The sequence below is a fragment of the Epinephelus moara genome, chromosome 3 (genome assembly GCF_006386435.1).
Source record: "Epinephelus moara isolate mb chromosome 3, YSFRI_EMoa_1.0, whole genome shotgun sequence".
Taxonomy (NCBI): domain Eukaryota; kingdom Metazoa; phylum Chordata; class Actinopteri; order Perciformes; family Serranidae; genus Epinephelus; species Epinephelus moara.
In genome coordinates this window covers 3,630,078-3,651,713 of record NC_065508.1, presented here as the reverse complement: position 1 = coordinate 3,651,713, position 21,636 = coordinate 3,630,078, and the positions used below count along the sequence as shown (strand labels likewise).

The 21,636-nt window shown below is 40.2% G+C and overlaps 1 protein-coding gene across 1 annotated transcript in view; it reads left to right on the top strand.

The window, feature by feature from the left end:
- Positions 1-21,636, top strand: part of grk6 (G protein-coupled receptor kinase 6) — a 75,856-nt gene that overhangs the window by 41,803 nt on the left and 12,417 nt on the right. Inside the window, exons 5-10 of the mRNA XM_050040561.1 lie at positions 536-636; positions 7,189-7,281; positions 15,594-15,657; positions 17,541-17,681; positions 20,543-20,733; positions 20,842-20,879. Of these exons, the coding sequence (XP_049896518.1) occupies positions 536-636; positions 7,189-7,281; positions 15,594-15,657; positions 17,541-17,681; positions 20,543-20,733; positions 20,842-20,879 (628 nt within the window). The remainder of the gene's footprint in view (positions 1-535; positions 637-7,188; positions 7,282-15,593; positions 15,658-17,540; positions 17,682-20,542; positions 20,734-20,841; positions 20,880-21,636) is intronic.

Below are 21,636 nucleotides of genomic sequence, written 5' to 3'. Positions count from 1 at the left end.
GGGGGCAAACACTTTTTCACACAGGGCCATGTAGCTTTGGATTTTTTTCTTCCTCATTAATAAAACCCTTCATTTAAAAACTGCATTTTGTGTTTACTTGTGTTATCTTTGACTAATGTTTAAATTTGTTTGATGATCTGAAACATTTAAGTGTGGAAAACATGCAAAAAAGTAAGAAATCAGGAAGGGGGCAAACACTTTTTCACACCACTGTATATAAAAATCAAATGAACTCTGACTTCAGCTAGGTAATCCATAACTTTAACACACAGTAATTTACATTATTAGTACGTAAATGTCTTCATGTCTTCAGTCCTGGGTGGGTTCCAGATCTGTCTGTGCTTCAGTTTTTCACCGGCATCTGTGCGCACACAGGTCTGAACATGCAGACGTCTGTGAGTGACGAGGATAATAATCTCTGAGCACCGTCTTAAACCCAGTTCATCCGGCTTTCCCCTGTGAGTTTACTGTCAGACTTGAGTCACTGTGTCTACCTGGACTTAATGTTTTTTTTTTGTTTGTTTTTTTGCGGCAGTCAGAGGACCATGTGCCTGAGGTGGAGGAGGCTATGATGGCTCAGTGCACCGAGAGGCTGCAGGAGGAGGCCTGCAAAGAGCTCTTCAAGGACTGTACCAAGTAAGATCACAGGGGTCCCATTTTGGGCTTGCTCATTATGGTCTGTTATTCTGTTTAGCCCCTTCCAGACAAGAAATTAGATGCATTCCTTAGTCAGAGCCATCATGTCCTTGGTCTTATTTTCAGAAATATGGGTGTTTTAATGACATGAAAAATAATTTACATTCCATCTAACACAATCTGGCGGATTTATGATATTTTTTTAGACTAAAATAACCGAATTCATTTAGTTTTTGGCAAAAATTTGGTTAACAAAAAAGTGGTTAGAGAAACCACATATAGTAATCTAAGGAAATGCAATTTAGTTAGTTAGTTAGTTAGTTAGTTAGTTAAAGGAGCAGATAAAATGTGAAATTACGTGATTTTCTTAAAATGGTTCTAAAGTTTGATTTTCCCCAAGAATATCCATGTAGGCCATGATGATGCTGGATGACATCGCCCAAATGAGTTACCACACAACTTATAACACACAATAACAAGTCAGTGTACAGTTTTTTTCTTTGTATGGACCAAATGAATTGAACTACAGGTGTAAAAGTGACCCTAATGCCATTTCACACTGGAAATGCTGATGGACAGAAATCCAGAAACGATGTGTATTGAGATGAGATTAGTTTTCCTAAATTTAACCATAACATATCAAATTGTAGAAACATACCAGATGTAATCCATTTCCTGATAAATTAAAGTTCATGTACTTGCATGATTCTTGCACTTTTCAGTTGAATACACATAAGTCTTTGGCACTTGGATATCTCAGCGGCAGCAGGATAAAGCCCCCCATGGTGTCCAGACACTGGTGGTGGTGGTGGCCGATGACTATGAGGCTGAAGACTGCTGAGGCAGATGAGGCTGATGAATCCGTAAAGACTAAGTGGTGATGGGCGCGCACGACTGTAGCAAGAACTGCAGCAGAGAAAGAACCATATTTAAAATGAGGAGCAGTAAGATGATAGGCTGACAGAGAAGGTGTGTCGCTGTGCTATTGGCTGATTGTGGATCAGCTGATGACTCAATTAACAGGCCCGACAATGACACCTAGAGATAGAGAGTGAGCATACGAGCAAGGAGTGAATGGCAGGGTGAGAAAGAAGACACACAGCCTGAGCATGGGAAGCACTGTCTGCCTGACTGTTTCATTGTAAGACGCTTTGGATCAAACATCTCTTCAAACAACGGGTGATAGTGATCACTCTTAAAATATCCTTCTTCTCATCCCTCTCTGTCTTTCTGTGAGGTTTCTGTTCTCTAGATAGTAAAACAGAAATCCTGAGGTGCAGCCACAGTCATGCAAAGCACATTAAAGAGAGAGCGCTGCGGACTACATGATACCAGCCTGATTATAGCCCGTCCTGGCAGACGTCAGGCGTCACAATTCATCGTTTTATCCCGTGCAGTGTGTCAACATCCCGACAGAAGGTCTAGCATGTTAAAAGAAGTGCTTTCTATGACGTGCTCCCGTTCAACCATGACCCATAGGAGCACAGAGCGCTCTACCACACACAACTGTAAGCATGACGAATCCAGAGAGAAATGATGTTGTTGATGCTGCAGCTGTGAAACTGAGGAAAGGTCACGGTTGTTTTTTTCGTTTCTTTTCTCAGGCTTTTCTGAGCACAAGACAGTCATCGTCATACACACCACCATTGTTTGATTACATTGTTGTTCCTGGGACCTCCTTCCCAATGACCTCATGCATGTTATGAAAGACGTCAAGCTAAGATTGGTTGGGGACCAGTGTGTACTCTGTCGTGTCTCTCAGCCAAAGCACAGAATTTATGACTCTATGATCGCCTGATCTGACGCAGTCATCATCGTAACAGGCAAAAATATCGTGTGAACCCAGCATATAGAGCAACTTATAAATTGTGTGAATACCTGGAAATGTTTAGGCGTTATAGATTCAAACGAGGGTGTATCCCAGCATGCATTTTTAGCAAGCTCAATGAGAAAATTACAGAAATACAGAAAACAAAGTTCATGACAGAGCACCTTCAACCCTGAATATCTCACTTTTACTTGTAACTCTGGATTTGTTCTCCAGTATTTCCCAAATGAGGAAGTTCAGTTCAGTTGAGAGCCCTCAAAATTTGGCTGCGATGCAGAAAAATCTTCTTATAAACACTATAAATTTGAATGACACATGATGCAGGCGAGACTCAGAAGAGTGAGAGGACTATTTGAAATAAATAAAGACTAAATAGAGATAACTAAACACAAGACAGACGCAAATCATCCTAATAAAATACTTGTTTTTAGATGAGGAAGAGTTCATTGTTCATTCCATAAACAACACTCACAGATTGAGTAACATCCTCTAACGGCTCTGTTCGTGCTTGTTGCGTAGGCGTGAGGCAGCACAGAGGCCAGTTTGTTTTTCAAGCCACATCAAGCACAAGACATGAGTAACGTACTACGCTATTGTGCACAGTATTCACACTGCAAACTCTGCACTCAGTTTATCTTTATACAACTGATAAAAAGGTGGTGAGGAAGCCTGCTGATATTCTGCATTTATCTCATTTTCTACATCTCCCACAAAATCCCTCACAGTCTCCTCCGATTTCAAACCGATAATAATTAACTTTTTATTCTCTGCATCGTCCAGTCAGTGCCCAACCTTTACACAGTTAATGACACTGATTCTAATGAGGAATGAGATCAGTTTCTTTAGAGTAACTATGAAACTACTAGAACATCATTCAAAGCAGTGATGGAGAAATTGTGAATACTGCAACCTAGGCTTGTCACCTTACCAGAATTTCAGTAGTCGATACCAATACCAGTGAATTTCCACGATTCTCGATACTCATTCGATACCACAATAAAAATTAAAAAAAGAAATTGAAACTCACTCACCTTGAATTATTTAAACAAGCCAGGGTGCCTGTCTTTTAAGTGTTTAGCCAGGTTTGAACTTGTCAATTAGTCAATCAATTTTATTTATAAAGCCCAATATCACAAATCACAATTTGCCTCACAGGGCTTTACAGCATACGACATCCTTCTGTCCTTAGGACCCTCGCAGCGGATAAGGAAAAACTCCCCCCAAAAAACGGTAGAAACCTCAGGAAGAGCAACTGAGGAGGGATCCCTCTTCCAGGACGGACAGACGTGCAATAGATGTCGTGATATCAGTGTTGTTGTTTGCGTGATGCTGGTATATGACAGCAAAAAGACGGGGACCTTGACACTTAAAGCTACAGTTGGTAATGTTGGAGAGCTAGCAAGATTTGAAAGTGGCACCTCCTCTAAGCTCCACCCCCTCCTCCCCCTCCCGTCCGTGCTCCGTCCAAAGCCACGCCCCCACAAACTTGAACGAGCATCCTCGAGTACACCGACAGAGAAGCTAATGTTAGCATTGGACTAATACGAGCTACAAAAGTAGCTAAGTTGGCTAATGTTACATATTTCATGAAAATAACAAATCCCCCCGAAGCAAACAAATAATTACCTGTCCAACAGAAAGACAGCAACCTCTGCATCACTTTTCGGGCCCTTCAGCTCCCTCAGTTGTCTCCACCGTTCAAAAGCTGCACCAATGTTAAGTATGGTTTGTCCTCTCACTTTATCCAAAGCCTTTTTCGTCGCAGCCTTTTCTGCCTCCAACTTTCTTTTCTTAGCCTGTTTAGCGGTGCGAGCTGTTACAAGTAACACTGTAAGTGGTACTTTTGGCTGCATTTTCTCTGCCATTGTTCAGCAGACTCCTGCTAACTCTGTATTTCTGCTGAGGAGTGTGCTGAATATTTCCGGCAACGGTGACACGTGATGAGTGCACGCAGGGAGGAGGGAGGGACAGAGGGGGGCGTGGGCAGGACCAGAGCGATATATGAGGACGAGACATGAAGGCATCTGATTGGTTCTTTCCACTCACACCGAAAGGCAGGGATTGGTCAGAGTTTTTACAGGCCTGCAGCTGCCACAGAGGTCGGATTTTTTTTGTTCCTTTTTCTGAACACATTATGTATTGACTACTCTCAGGATGGAAGGACCATTTCACCCAGTATAACAAGAAGTGTTTCTGAACAGCATTACCAACTATAGCTTTAAGAGGCACATGACGAAGGCTTGCCATGGAAAGAAAGATGAGAGTCAGCCTTCAATGTCCACGTTCGTATCCTTGAAAAAAAGTCAGGTTTAAACTGGGCTCGGGCTCATAATTACTCGGACAGAACATGCACGAGCTCGGGTGGGGTCAGGCTGGATTCTTTGGGCCCGATCTAAGCTCTAGCACTTGTTGAAGTCATTGTTTCTAGCAAAGACGATTGGAGAACAGGCGTTCTTCTTCGGCGCTCGTCCTCGACACAGACTGACACGCGTATACTGCCCCCGTCAGTTCCAACAGGAATTGACACACATTGTATCCGGTACTTACGGTACCGAAAAAAAACAGGTACTGACATATTTTTTGCTTGTTGGCATGGACTTGGTACCGATGTATCGGTTCTCATGACAACCCTACTGCAACCAAGTGTTTTTATTTTTATGCCTCCGTGATGGCGATAGCCGTGGTTGGAGGCATTTTGTTTCCAGGTTGTCCATCCCTTTTTTGTGAATGCGATATCTCATCATACCTGGAGGAGTTGTTGTCAAATTTGGCACAGCCGTCCACTTGGACTCAAAGATGAACTGATTAGATTTTGGTGGTTGTAGGTCAGAGGTCAAGGTCACTGTGACCTCGTCTGTTTCATTCTCGTGAACACGATATCTCAAGAACACCATAAGGGAATTTTCTCATTTTTGGCACAAACATCCACTTGGACTTAACAATGAACTGAATAGAATTTGGTGGTTGAAGGTCAAAGGTCAAGGCCACTGTGACCTCATAAAACATGTTTTTGGTCATAACTCAGGAATTCATACATTAAGTATAACAATATTTCACACAAATGTCTCAAAGGATGAAATAATGAAGTGATGACATTTTATATCCAAAAGGTCAACCTCACTGTGACATCATAATGTTCTGCAAAAACACATTTCTGGCCATTACTCAACGTCATGAACAGGAAGAGGTTACATCTGGTAAGAAACTGAATGGGTGACACTAATCTTGGGTGACCACCTTGAAACTGTGCTGATTATCTTCAGTGCTGCCGGGGGGAAGATGTGTGTGAAGCATCCATGTTGTCACTGACATGGATGCAAACAGTAACTGCAACTTGACTGATTCATGGAGGCATACAACCGTGAGGCGGTAATTCTAATTCTATAAATATGACTGTTCATCTCAGTGTTGTTCAGATTGTTACAAAAGAATGCCAATATCTCATTTCTTTTATTTCAATTGATATCATATTCCCTCACACTTTTCACTTTTATTTGTCATTGTTTCGGTCAGACAGTGACCTTGATCTAAACTGTTTTATATGCCAGTTGACTCAAAACACGAGTAAAGCCTTCCTGTATTAGCTCCTAGCTCCTGAAGGCAGCATATTGCCTGAGTTAAGCTCCTTGTCAGAAGATTATTGAATTCAAAATTAATCCAAATGCTTACTTTCATTTGAAATTGGGCTGGTTACATTTCTTTTCCTTCCTCTGTGGCATCACAAACACCTGACAAACACTGGTGTTCTGCGAGCACACAGTGAACTAAATATTAAATGAAGCCTGAATTGCCAAGAAGTGAAGCTAAACGGACCTTAAGGTGTGAGAACGCAACTTCGAAGAGAGGAAATTGTCCTCTTACTAATGAATACAAGAGCAAAAAATGCATCCATTCTTGTTTTCAGCCAGTGAAGCCTCACTTATGATGTGATATGACCCGTAGCTAAGATACTGTTAACCTCACAATTGCTTGTGGTGCTGTTACACTATGGTTCATCATGTAATAGATAAACATGTTGATGGTTTTATCAAAAAATACACATAAGGCAAAGACCTCCCCTTTGCAGCACTATTGATAGATAATAATATGACTGTTCTAGGGCTGCAACTAATCATTTTAAGAATTGATTAATCAAGAATCCAAGATGACATCTTCCAAAACCTGGAGATATTTAATTCACTCGCACGTAAGACACAACAAAAGCAGAAAATCCTCATAATTGAGAATTTGGCTCTTGATGATATTTAGCATTTTTGCTTGAAAAATGACTAATATGACTGTTTCAAAAGCAGATTTGGTTTTAATTCACTCTTTAAAGCAACTAGGGCTGCAAGTTATGCTTATTTTCCTTACAAATGAATCTATTGTTTACTTTTCCAATTAAATCAATTCATTTTTTAGACTGTAGAATGTGAGGCATTACTGAAAAGCGCCCAGTTGTTTCGCATATTGCAGCGTGACGTCTGGACTTGTTTTTTCCAACTAACAATCCAAAACTGAGAGTTATGAAACAGGAAACAGGAAATCCTCACATCAAAGAAGCTGGATCTAGAGAATTTTTAGATTACTTTTGTATGACTTATAAATTGTTGTTCATTTTTACGAAGCGACTAATGAAGTTAGCATTTCTAATCATTCACTTAAGTGTTCAAAGAGACTGACAGGAAGTTGCTGCAGCCTTTTCAGACTGATGCAGATGCTCTTTTGTTGTGTTTTTTTTCCAGATTGATCCACGACTACCTGAGCGTGGCGCCCTTCGCAGACTACCTCGACAGCATGTACTACAACAGGTTCCTCCAGTGGAAATGGCTTGAGAGGTAATGTTTGTTACAGCTGAGTGAAATTAACCTCCCTGTCTCATCTCTGTTTCTTTCTCAAGCTTTTTTCTTCTTTGTTCCTCCAGCTGTCATTTCTCTGTATTGTGTACATCAGCATTATGTATAATTTCTTTACACACATGCCACTTAAAAGCTCACCAGGTCTCCTTTAGAGGCTACATTAGCCGTAAGCTCCACCGCAGTACCAGTAACAACATGCTCAGCGAGTTGCCTCATTCCTTCCTCTCCCCAGTGTCCTCATGTCCTCGGGGTTACTGGGGTGAGAACAACGCAATCCTCGAACTCCAGAGTGATATCACCGTTATATATTTCAAGACAGGAGTGTGAGATTGCTCAACTGCAAAGTTTCACAGTTGAGTGCAGTGACTGTCAGAGCAGGCTGTTGTTGTAAAGGTTAGACGCAAGTGATTGTACTGTGTTACAGGGAATACCTGAGAAGGTTTTGTTTATTGTAATTATGGGTAAAGTGATGCGGGAGGTGCAGCAGGTAATTCTGGTGTCTAATCAGGTTTCATAATGGCAGTAAAGAGCATTCATTAGTGGAGAAACATACTGACTAAAGACGCTGTGTACATTTGTACGTATTGTTTAACTTTGAAAAACTTCAAAGTACCTCTGAAGAATAGTTTCTGTAGTAAAGATTTAAAGTCACAGAGTCTAAACTTTGCAGGTTTAAATGCAGAAGCAGAAGGTTTCAGGCGGAGGGAGCAACATACGGGATATAAAAGCTTTAATACTCTGTTTAATGCAGACTAACTTTAAATGAAAAAGTGTGTCACACATTTATGTGGAATAAATTTACACAGACAGTATTTGTAACATAAATGACATTAAGGAACAGAGAGTTACTATTAAAGGTCATATCATACATGAGACCAGCTTCACTGCAAAGCTTTTGCTCACAGCCATCGCCACTCTATTTCAATGAATGAATTAACATAAACACAGCCACTGCAAATCAGATTTTAGTGATGAGACCAAGCAAAATAATGTTACAAGTTACCAGGATGTAACTCCATCTCAAAAATATGGTCTATACAAGTCTATAATGCAAAGTAAATGAATGAAAACAATGTTAACACAATTAGTTTGGAAACATAATATAATTAAATGATAAGTATAATTGAAGCCTCAGCTCAATCATGTACCGTACATGTGTTGCAGTGGTGATATTAACAAGGTCTCTGCAGTAGGGATGGATATTAGTACTTGAGTATTTGATTTTGACGTCAGTATTCATTCAAACTGTAGAGTAATCACTGTTTGTGGAAGAACATATATAGTAAATATAAACACAAATTGACCATTCTACACGAAAAGTTAAATTTTTTTGGACAGGACGCAGTGATGTAATGGCTATCTATAGATATCTGCACAGATCCATATTGCAAAAATGATAAATCCACACTGCAGCAGAAAACATTCAGCATTTTTGAGTCAGACACGACTCAGTCCAACGTTACCAGCAGAATGGAGACCAGTCATAGGAGTGATGTTTGTAAGTTTTTCAACAAATTAACAAAATGAATGTGCAGCGCAACACTACGTTTTTTTGCCTATTGCCGTAATCCCTATAGTCATATGGGTAGGTACATTACCTTTAATTATCAGCGCCTGTTGTTCTGAGATCGGTGGGGCAGAGCTGCCTACTGCTCAGCGCACAAAATGGAGGTCAATGGTACGGCCCCCTCTCTCCCTCAAAACTAATCAAATACACCATCAAATGACTCCAAAACGCTCTTGTGGACAACTTGTAGCTTACACATTCACCACACTATGATATCATAATGTAATATTACGAGACAGAGTTGATTTGAAGCCAAATGCACAGCCGGAACTACATTCCAGACATACAGTACTTGCCGGGCTTGTAGTACTTTACTGTAGTACTTGATTTCAAAAAGTTCCTGCTGTGCATTTGGCTTCAAAAAAAATTGCAGAACAACAGGCACTGACAATTAAAGGTAAGGTATACCTACTCATATGACTATAGGGATTACAGCAATAGGCGAATTTGCCAAAATGTCGAACTATCCCTTTAACCCATAGATACAGTTTTTGGTTAGGTGTTCATTTCGGGCCTTATTCCCACACAAAATTCATTCATTGCAAGTATGCGAATATGAAATATTGAATATGATATTGTAAGGTTGACGATGGGTGCTATACCAAAATATTCACACATCAGGTTTTTTATAATCATCAGTAAATGTGTATGTAATGACAAAGTGAGTAAAGGCAACAGCTAGAACAGTCTGGCTTTTAAAACCAGGAAAAGACAACACTTATGATATTGTGATATCCAAAATCTAGGATGATATCTAGTCTCATATTATGATATTGATATCATAATAATATATTGCCCAGCCCTACGTGATGTCTGGTTTCTAACATGGGTTGTAAGTAAATAATGATCAGAGTGATCACAAGAACAACGATACAATTTTGAGTGTGGCTGTGTGGTAATGTACCGAAGAAACACGCCACAATAATAACTAACAGAGCAGCTGTGTTTCTATTGGCCAACTGAACACATCCGCACCGTCAAATTTGAACAAAGGTGAACTCTGACCTGGAAATCGCGTTGAAACAGGAAACACACACTCCAATTTATCCGTTTTATAGCTTCCATATAAGTGGATGGGAGACAACAGGAGTATTCTATGGACAGAAGTGTCACACGTTGAATCTGCTGTAGCTGAATGTATTACTGGCACACTGTCACACAAATAACCAAAAATCCAAAGTTCCCACAGGTAGTTTCCCTGGGAATAGAGACCAGAATCTGTTGAGAATTTCCCGGAAATACTGGGATCTCATTTCCTGGTATTCACTCACACTGACATAATTGAGTATGAATCCCTCTGAGTGATAATTTGTCTGTGGATAAATAAATATGTCACCACAATAATAGATGTTATGAGGTTTATCAGGTTTGTGTACAGACAGAGAAAGTTTGTCAGAGACCTCTAAGGTTCCCAGACTCCTCTTTGAAACCCTCAGTGATGCTGTAAACATGCTATCTATCCCGCAGTGGACTGAGTGGTTTAAACTGGTATTCTTAAAGGACCAGCTGAAACAACCCACATGGGAGGCCAATGCATCCACAGGGATTCTTGTTTTGGTGATGTAAATACAAATGACAAGAGAAGAAAGGAAGATAAAGAGAAGTAAAAGATAGGAGACATTCAAAGAAACCCCAAATCAAGGAGACAAAACAAAAAGAGAGAGGGTAGAGACAGATGGTACGTCTGTGTGCCCACCAGGAGCAGTGTTGGCTTCTCTCCCCGTTATTTACAGCAGGATGAGGACTGTTTCTTCCAGCCCCACAAGCTGCTTATCAGATTAAAAAAAACGCCTGGCATGTCAGCTTTCCAGGAACTGTGTAAGGTTGATGACCTTGAATTTTCCGGTTCATCCAGTGGGGTTTGGAGAAGTTTTCACAAACCACAGGTCATTGGAGTCCCTCCACGGAGGAGAATTCCTAATCTTTCAACTGCAGTGAAAACATAAAAGCCACCACCATAACTGGAGATGAAATGTTTTCTTGCAGCAGAGATGTTGCAATGACATGTCAGGAGGCAGAGGAGATGAGTGCAGAGTAGAGCACTGAGCTGATTGTGTTATCACAATTACAACCAAAGCTGTGTAAGAGTTTAAAAAATGTACAGTAGGCGTAATGTGGGATTTATACTTCTGTGTCGTATCGATGGCTAGGGTACAGCGTAGGGTCTACGCCACCGTACCCTAGCCTGACGTGCGCTTCCCCAGAGATGTGACTACATGCCGTGGCAATGCAGACCTTCTATCTATTTTTGTAAGCTGACACCATTTCCAAAATGAAGCTTTTATTTACTTTAATTTCACAGATGAAACACAATAAATTGTGAAGACCATAAAGCCTCCACAAAAATAGCATTTAAAGTCTTGTGTGTGATTTATCCTGGCTTCATATGAGCAGAGGAAATCTCCGCTCCTCGCTAGGCTAATTTATACAATGTAAAACGCCATAGGTTTGTGCTAATAACGTTAGCATGTTGCATTTGTTTGGAAAACGTGTTTAGTATAAGACAGTTGTTTTGTCAGTGAACCTTGTGAGTTGTAATGGAGCCAAATTTGTAACGTTACCTTTGTTACATGTTGCTGTTGTCCCTGGTTTTATATGAGTAGAGGAAAAGATTGCTAGTCGCTAGGCTAATTTACACAAGAGGAAAAGATTGCTAGTCGCTAGGCTAATTTACACAATGTAAAATGCCATAGGCTTGTGCTAATACCATTAGCATGTTGTATTTGTGGTGAGAATGTGTCCAGCAAAAAAGAAGAAGCTTTGTTAGCATGTTGTATTTGTGGTGAGAATGTGTCCAGCAAAAAAGAAGAAGCTTTGTCTGTGAATGCTGCGAGTTATAGTGAAGCTGATTTGTGTACTTGTGTTTGAAAGTGTCTCTATTAAGCCATGTTTAATATGTGTTTAATGTGTGTTTTGAATCATTTAAACTTTACAGCACAACACTAGTGTTTTGGAGGTGTAACTGCAGAGTGACACAGACACACCAACGCACAAGTATAAATGTTCACAACAGTGTAGGCAATGTGTGTAGGCTATGGCGTAGGCTCTGCATAGAGCTGATGCACATGTTTAAATCCTGCTTAAATCTCAGCATTTTCATTTCTGTGTAGAAAACTAAATGAAATTATTTTCTTTAAAGTTTACATTGTAAAGACTTCTGGCTGGTCAGGCTTAACTGAGGTTGAATTAAAGGGTTAAAGAATTGCAAATGATCTTCCTCTGTTACAGTGGAAGTTGACATATAAAGATTAGAATAGAATTCTTTAAACTGCTTATTAATCTCTTGTAGATCTGTAAGTATTTAACCAGTATTTAACTGTATTTTATCAATAGCAGTTTTTGCCATCTCTCCTTTAAGTTGTCTAGACAGTAACTTTTGAGGTTTATCACTTAATTCAAAATGTTTTTGTTTTGTTTTTAAAAGTAGTCTCCCAATTTCACTTTCCAGAAATGAATTGTATTCACTTTTTAATTTTAGAATCTTATTGTAGTCATATTGAGATAGCATGTTTTATATGCTTCTTTTAATTGGGTAATTTCCTGTTCAAATTCTATTCAATTTTTCTTTTTTTTCTTGGATGACTCAAAAGCAATAATAAATCCTCTCATTGTAACTTTAAGTGCTTCCCAAGAAAAATAAAAGTGAATTAGAAAATAGAAAAAAAAAAAGTTTACATTGTTATTTAAGATATCAGTCTCACAGGATAAGGGCACAGTGAAGACCTGAACACAGGTCACAGAGCCTTCACTCTCTGCTAAACAGCCTTGTCCTGCTTTAGAAACGTACACAGGTAAAACAACCAAAAAGCTAATAGAGCAATGGGCAAGCATCCGGGAGAAGACAACACTGAATTTGTCAAAAAAAAAAAAAGCCATTGAATATGTGTGACTGTTAACAATTTGAAAATACATACAGACACAGAATCATATAAAAGTTTCTAGAAATATCACAGGATAGACAATATTCACAGGAAATAATCAGCTCACCCAAATCTCTCATTTACAAAAACCTCCCACAGTTATTGTGTTCACTGTTTAGGTTAACTGTACAGTTTATTAGTTGTTCTGTCCTCTTATTCTTGAATATGATATATAATATTTACAAAATATCTCACTTAGTCAGGGGTTGTCAGTCTACTCAATGATAGTAAAGGGTTCCCTATGGCAAAAAGGTTGGGAACCACTGTCTTACACTATGATTGGCTGTCTGCCCAGTCAAAGGCAGGACCTTAGTTCAAACCATTTCCTTTTGTATGGTGTCACTCTGTTGTGTTGCATTTAGGAGCTTCATTTATCTTTTGAATTATAATTTAAACGTGGGAATGTGAGAAATTGAGAAATCCTGTATAGGTAATGCTATTCCAACGTGTTTGAGCATGCACATACGTCATGCCACCCTTGCATCAGTCAGTGCCCCACCTGGGCCACCCTTTTCAAAAAAGTCTGCACACGCCCCTGCCTTAGATGATGTGCTGTCTCTGGTCTAAGGAGTGTTAAGCCTTTTGACACACACCTGCGAGTTGTTCATGGCTGTGTTTTCTAAAATGTCCATGAGTACTGAATTTAACTGACAAACATAATGTCCTTTCATCAAAGACATAAAGAAACCCTTTATTTAAGGTTTAAGTGATGCACGCAGAGAATGAAGATCCATGTGCAGTAAGCAGACAGGAGTAAACTGAAAGCTTCTTGCAGACAACACACATACTCAGGCTGGAGGCTCGGTAGCACAGTCTCTACTCTAGAGCATTGACTGACCAGCTGAAGGGACTCATATACCCACAGACTAATGAGCTGATTGAACAGGGCTGGGTAATGGCTGATGAAAGGCAGCTGCATTTTCAAGAGTGCAGCCAGAGTTAGGGACCTCTGGAGGCCACAACGGGCCAACACAGGATCTGACAGACAGCACAGTGGGGTTACAGTAATACGAGGAGGCATTGGGAAGCTCATCCACAGCTGTGACAGCACTTAAACAAGACTTTCACTATGTCGGCTTCCCGTCCAACATCACTGTTCTGCTGATTCAATTACTTTCACTGAGTGTGTCCAACAGGCATAAACACGACTCAGTCACGAGACTTGAATCTTTATTGTTCATGTTTTAAAGTACAAAGCAGCCTTGTTATTCTCAGACAAATAAAGTTTCAGACAAATCATACACCATGAAAACTCCTGAATAATCAAACAGTCACTGCTTTTTTTAAAGTGGATGTCCACATACTTGGATGTTCCTCTCTCTCCTCTGTTGTTGCAGCTATGTGCTCAGTAATGCAAGTAAAATCTAATCTGACACAAAATCCTAGTATACTCTCTGTAATTGACCTATGGCTAAGCCCCGCCCCCCTCCACTCACTCGGACAAACTATCAACATTCAGTGACCGGCGCTATGGCAGGTGTCACAGTACACGGCATTTCACAGGAGGCAACTGATGATTTTTGGGGACATAACGATCAGATGTCATTGAGAAGTAACCAAAAGGGCCTAAACTACGCATTGGAGGGATATATTCATCATTTTATTGTTGAGAAGGTCGATGAAAAGCTTAAATTACAAGCCAAAATTTACAGGTCACAGTGTACGCTTGTGAACCGCATCTGGTTGCCGTCACCATCAAAGACAACAAGTTAAAGTGCCACTGAAGTTAAGGTTTTTGGCTCAGAATATGAGAAAAGGATAACGGCCTTTTTACCATCTTTACCAAGAGTGTCTCTCCGTTAGTTTGGTGCTACAGTATTTACACTGAATCATTCAGCATAACGTTTGCCAACCTTTGTTATCTCTGCCATTACAGATAAGTTAATGAAGCTAAGCTCCAGAAGTTAACGTTAGCTTAACTAGAGCCCTTTGGACAACAGCTAACAATGATGTACGATCACCAAAGTACAAAACTAGAACAAAATAGGCTAATGAACTCCCAGCAAACAAGGTGACATGATGAACAACGCAGCTAGGAGCTAACGTTAGGCTAACTTTAGCTAACGTTAGCTAGAGATGTTAAAGATAACTTTATATTTCTTTCCAGCAAAGTGACAATATGTTGCCTCAAACACAATGTTGACTTACCTTAGAACAGATGTAGACATCATTGTTAATCTTATTCACGTTGAGTTGATGTTGTGGTCTAACGTTACCACACAACTTTATCCAAAGGAGACACTTTTCTCGGTTGAGATGTGGTTTAAAGTGTAAAAAATACACCTGGTCGCCCAGCCTCTCAGGATACCTTGTGTCAGAGTTGCATGTACCCCATGCACACCATTTGACCATTTTTAAATCTCAGAAAAAGCTCATAAAACTGAACAAAACTGACTTTCTGTAATGCATTTCAATGGACGTCCAGGCAGAGAATGTCCCAATGTATGGGAATGGCTATACGCACTGTAATTGGCTCATCGCGTTTGGGGGCGGGGCTTAGCCATAGGTCAATTGGTTAATAGTTTACACTCAACATTCGTAACCTCTTCAGCAGTCCTCTTTTCCACACCTGCAGGCGCATTTTCAAAATCATTATTTAAGTAAATTTAAAAACCAAGTTATTAATATTGCTGCAAGAAATATCCACATTTCTACCTGACAAACTGCTGTACGTTTAAGGTATTATTGTCTCTGAAAGGTGTCATAAAACTGTTAACTTACTGTCTATCTAACTACCTTAGTAATTTTACCTTTGCATATGTTGTGGTCTGTGCAATTAATGAGCTTCTCTTTGTGTCCAACAGCCATCCAGTGACGAAAAATACATTCCGACAGTACAGAGTTTTAGGGAAAGGAGGCTTTGGGGAGGTGAGTACACTTAGTCTTCTTTTTAAACTGCGTCAGCTCAACACAGAACAACTGACGAAAACAGAGGAAATGATTTTATTAATTATTAGAAATAAATAATCCAAGTATTCAAATTGAAAAATGGCAAAAAACAAAAGAGACTCTTGATCTTGACTCTTGACTTTGATAAAAATAATCATGTCTTGGTCTCCATAATTATTCATGATTGATTGGAATTGTAGTTTTGCTTTGAGCTCCATGAAATAAAACACCAGCCCTGTCTCTCCACTGTTGAGTGTTGATCAGGAGAATGTGATCATTGCTACTAAAAGCAAAATCCTCGACATACAAATTATCAGGTGGTATAAGAATAATAAAAGGTGCTGGATTCAGAGTGAAATCAATGAACTTACATTTCAACACTTTGTCTCAACTCTGCAGTGAGAAGAAGAAGTCTGATAAATTATTATATTGTTCCCTTTAACTGGCATCCATGTTGAGCTTTTTGTTTGTTTACATCCAGTTTCAAATCTCATCCAAAATGAATAAATAGAATAATTTCTAGAATAAATTCTCATTTGTCTGTCATAACCAAACAGGGGATTCATGTTGTAGGACTCATTGTCGTACCTTTTTCACTCAGATGCATGTATACCCCGCTCTTTGTGGTCGTGAAGACAATATGTTAATTTAAAATAATTATTAAATAACTTTTTGGTAGGTTGTTCACGTTACAGTTTTATTGTTTTATTAAGGGATAGTGCGCCCAAAAATGAAAATACAGCCATTATCTACTCACCCATATGCTGATGGAGGCTCAGGTGAAGTTTTAGAGTCCTCACATCANCGCTTGCGCGAGACCGTGAGACATGGGCACCGCCTTCATGTGTGTTCACGTGCTTTCGCTGGTCTTGTGCACCCTCGGCATATGGGTGAGTAGATAATGGCTGAATTTTCATTTTTGGGTGCACTATCCCTTTAAGTATAGCATGTAAAACACAGCGTAAAAGCAGAACAAGTACAACATTTTGTCCTCTGAACCAGTCAGTAACAAGATGCGTCATCCCTCAGTTTTGTTCCAAATCAGACTCATTACGGCCTTTTAGACCTGTAATCCTGACCTTAAAGGGAAGGGCGGTCACACTGTACAGAAACATCACAGACAGACAGACAGACAGGGTAGAGAGAAGTTTTTATCAATAAAAGAGAAAGTTGGTTTGAAAGTGTGAAGATAATTCAAAAGGTTGCAGGAGCAGGAGGTGGAGCACTCAGCCTTTCTGTACTTATTTTAGGTCCCTATTTTGTGACTGTGGATTACCACAGCAAGAACTACGCATCATATATAGGTTTAAACTAATAATTGCAAACAAAAAGGGATCAATTAGGCAATTATATTAACTAACACAATATCTTGTTGTTATAACACAGATACATGTGTTTTGCAAAGACATTTAAGTGTATGTTTGGCTGCATTTACCTCAGTATTAACATCCATATCAGCACCATGTGCATTGTTGTGCTGAATTCTTTTTTTTTTCAGTGGCAGGATAGTTTTAATACCCTGATCTTAATTGTACCTCTACATGTGTTACAGTAGAAGTAGGGTAGACATGTTCATCAGATCCTCCACAGTCAGGTTACACAACAGTGAATGACTTGTACGAGACTTCTCCTTTAATCGCAGCTCTGTGTGTGTGAGCCTCCTCTTTGAAGTCCTGAGCTGCCGTCCTGTGTGAGACTATTTACAATCACAGTCTTGTTCGGGGTCCTGAGCCCTCAGAAATGTGAAGTCACAAGATGGACAGCAATGAAATCGTCTTTGTTTCATAAAGAGGGTGTATTGTATCTTATATTAGTGCAGCTTATATGTATAAATATGTCCTCTTTCTTTCTTTCCCCTGCAGGTGTGTGCGTGTCAGGTACGGGCCACAGGGAAAATGTACGCCTGTAAGAAACTGGAGAAGAAGCGGATAAAGAAGAGGAAAGGAGAGTCCATGGCGCTCAATGAGAAACAGATCCTGGAGAAAGTCAACAGCAGATTTGTAGTAAGTGTCTCATCTCAACTAAGATGTCCCTGTTCACTCGTTTTTGTGCAGTTTAGCCAGATACTGGATATTAATAGTAAACATACACAAAAATTCCCAGTTGTTTTATAATATGGAAGTGGAAGTGGAGAGTAAACATTACTGGATGAACAGATGAACTTTTTGGGTTAAACAGAACAGAGATCAATACATAACTAGTGTAGTAAATGTTATAGCATGTATGCCAGGGGAATACATGTCTGCATTTATATACTTTACATTCAGGTCAACAAATAACATTATAATGAAACTGGTTCCAGAATGACAAAACATTGAAAGAAGTATAAGGCTGATTAAAGGATAAAGCTGGCTTTTTATCTATACTTTTCTTATTGTCAACAAATCCCATTAAAAGACCTAAATCAACAAAATGTCCCCAGCGTGTCTGTGGCGCTCAGCCTCAATTCCATTGGCTCCTTCTGAAGATGTGAATCACAAATATATGGTTTCATCCATCCATTTTCGTAACCGCTTATCCTATTGAGGGTCGTGGGGGGCTGGAGCCTATCCCAGCTGACATTGGCGAGAGGCAGGGTTCAGGGCTGACACATAGAGACACCATAGATAACCATTCACACCTATGGACAATTTAGAGTCACCAATTAACCTGCATGTCTTTGGACTGTGGACTGTACCTGGAGAGAACCCATGCTGACACTGGGAGAATGTGCAAACTCTCCTGAGGATTGAACCAGGAACCCTTTGACTGTGAGGTGACAGTGCTAACCACTGTACCACCATGCCACCCTATAGGGTTTCATTTAAAAAAAAAAAAAAGGCTCAGTAATTCCATTTAAAGGGATAGTGCACCCAAAAATGAAAATTCAGCCATTATCTACTCACCCATATGCCGAGGGAGGCTCAGGTGAAGTTTTAGAGTCCTCACATCACTTGCAGAGATCCAAGGGGAGAGGAGGTAGCAACACAACTCCACCTAATGGAGGCTTATGGCGTATAGCCTGTAGCTCTAACTGCCTCTCTGTGCACCACGCTCACGTGTGCGCACTTGCGTGTGAGGCCAGCGAAAGCACGTGAACACACATGAACGCGGTGCCCATGTCTCACGGTCTCACTCAAGCGCACACACGTGAGCGCAGTGAGAGAGGCAGTCAGAGCTACAGGCTACAATGAGGCTAAAAACAGAGATCAAATGACGTTTTCAGAAACAACTTTTTATGTCGGGGCTTCAGGACACTTGGATCACTACGGACGAGCAGTATGGAGATATTTTGTGGTTTCAGTTATGTGTTTTTGGACGTTTGAATCTGGGGCGCCGTCAGCCTCCATTAGGTGGAGTTGTGTTGCTACCTCCTCTCCCCTTGGATCTCTGCAAGTGATGTGAGGACTCTAAAACGTCACCTGAGCCTCCCTCGGCATATGGGTGAGTAGATAATGGGTGAATTTTCATTTTTGGGTGCACTATCCCTTTAACAGCCAGTCACCATAGTTTTTAATGAAACAATACAAAAACACAATAAAATAGTGCATTTGGTTGGGGCAGCAGCGGATTAATCCACATTTGGTGCTCCAGTGAGGCAGCAGGATATTGTATTCACTTGTAAGTAGAAACTTTAAAATATCACAAGACTCGTCCTTTTTAAATTATTGAATTTATTGTATCTTGATTATAATACAACATATATAATATTCTACTGTAATATTGTGTTTTCTTTCAGCACGTTCAACAGTAACCGCTGAGTGACATTTCTTTCTCCCAGAGATAAACATATGTGAAACTCTTCACATATTTCCTCCTGAGATTGCTCTCTGTGTGCGTCAGTCGGACGTGATGTCTGCAACATTAACAACTGCACTAATAAAAAGACAACATGGAAGTTGCGTCTATTTCTGGTTTGGTTTGATTCTCTGCCAGACGACCTTCATTCCCTTTATTTGATTTGGACTCCAGTCCGTCGGCTGGTCCCGGCTCTCAGGGCTGAGGAGTCCCTCGGGGTTCAACATGGCTTCTATGCAAAAATACACAAACAATTTAATTACACAAGTTATTTTTTTTTTTTTTTAGAAATTTTGGCAGCAGGTTGAGTTTGCATTTGTGAGGACGTGCACGACACAGCGTTGTCAGCTTCCTGAACAACTCATAATAAAGGGAAAATTCACCCCACATCCTTTCTTAGAAGGAGGTATTGCACTTCTGTCTTTGTTAAACTGATTTATGGTAACTAATTAATGAGTATTTAGTATTAACAATAGGCAAAGTTAGGGACCGACAAAGAGTCTTCCCCCAGCCAGCATTTTCCGGCCGGTGACTTCACCGCGCTCCTCAACTTCCGTTACTGCAAGAGCAGGCGGAAGTTTTTAGCAAAAGAAATAACAAAGCTCCAAAAACCCATTTTACAGTAGCAGCTCAAGAGACCGATATCTGCCTCAGGAGCTGATGGAGTTAAAAAGAGGAAGAAAATTGGATTTGTGCTGGTCAGGTGGCAAGAAACATAACTCCAAATGAATGATAATGTTTCTCTGTACAGGATCAGCTGGATGTGTAAATAAGTGATCGAAGAATTATTCTGTTTGTTTTGACATTTAATGGATTAATTCTTCAATAAAATCTCAAAAGATAAAAAAACACCCCCCCAAGAAACATCAGTTACTGTTTCCCAGAACCCAGTGTGCAGTCTGTAATTGTCTTGTTTTGTCCAACCAACATGATTAATTTTCTGTTGATTAACTGATCGATTACACAACTGCATGGCTGTAATTTAAACATGTCATCAGCCGATATGAAGCACCTGAAAACACCTGAAGCACCTAAAACATTACCATGAGCACGTTACCATTAACACATGACCTTCCTCTGTCTCCAGGTGAGTTTAGCATACGCCTACGAGACGAAGGACGCTCTGTGCCTTGTGTTGACCCTCATGAACGGCGGAGACCTGAAGTTCCACATCTACCACATGGGTGATGCGGGTTTCGACGAGAAGAGAGCCGTGTTCTACTCTGCAGAGATCTGCTGCGGGCTGGAGGACCTGCACCGAGAACGCATCGTCTACAGGTCAGCACCTTCGAACCTCATAGATGTTCATCTCATTGTGTTTCCTCTCTTCTCATGACTCATTGGCTCTGCTCTGTGTTCTCTCTCCTCTCCTTCTCTGTCACACAGAGACCTAAAACCAGAGAACATCCTGCTGGATGACCACGGTGAGTAGCAGCGGCAAAGGAAAAGTCTGATTCGCATTTAAGCCTCTGAAAACTAAATTTCAAATCAATTCAAGTATTTGTCTATAACACAAAATCAGAGGTCAAAAAGTGACCAGTGAGACTGTCTGATTCCTCTCTGTGGGCTCATTTTAGTAAGGTGCATACAATTTCCTAAGAACAACAGGAAGTTAGTTCATGTTGTTTTGCCCACAGAACAGCAGTCATGGCTGTGACACACTTTGCATCAAAAATTGCGCTTCTTCTCAGTCAAACCTCGGTCATATCTGAACACACTGACATGATACACATTTTTTGAGTTCAGCACAACTTACACTTTCTGAGGTCATAGCAGAAGAAGAATTTGCTCTTTATGATAACAGAACTTGCCTGAGAATCATCACGTTTTTAGGTTGTCCTCAGTATCAAAGTAATCCAGTGATAGTTGTCTGAACATCCATGGGTACATTGCAAACAGGAACTGGTACCAATTTCCCAAAATGTAAACACACATACAGTATCTCACATAAGTGAGTACACTCCTCCCATTTCTGCAAATATTTCATTATATCTTGTCATGGGACAACACTATAGAAATGACACTTTGATATAACTTAAAGTAGTCAGTGTACAGCTTGTATAGTAGTATAGATTTACCTTCCTCTGAAAATTACTCAAAACACAGCCATCAACATCTAAACAGCTGGCAACACAAGTGAGTACACCCCACAGTGAACATGTCCAAATTGTGCCTAAAGTG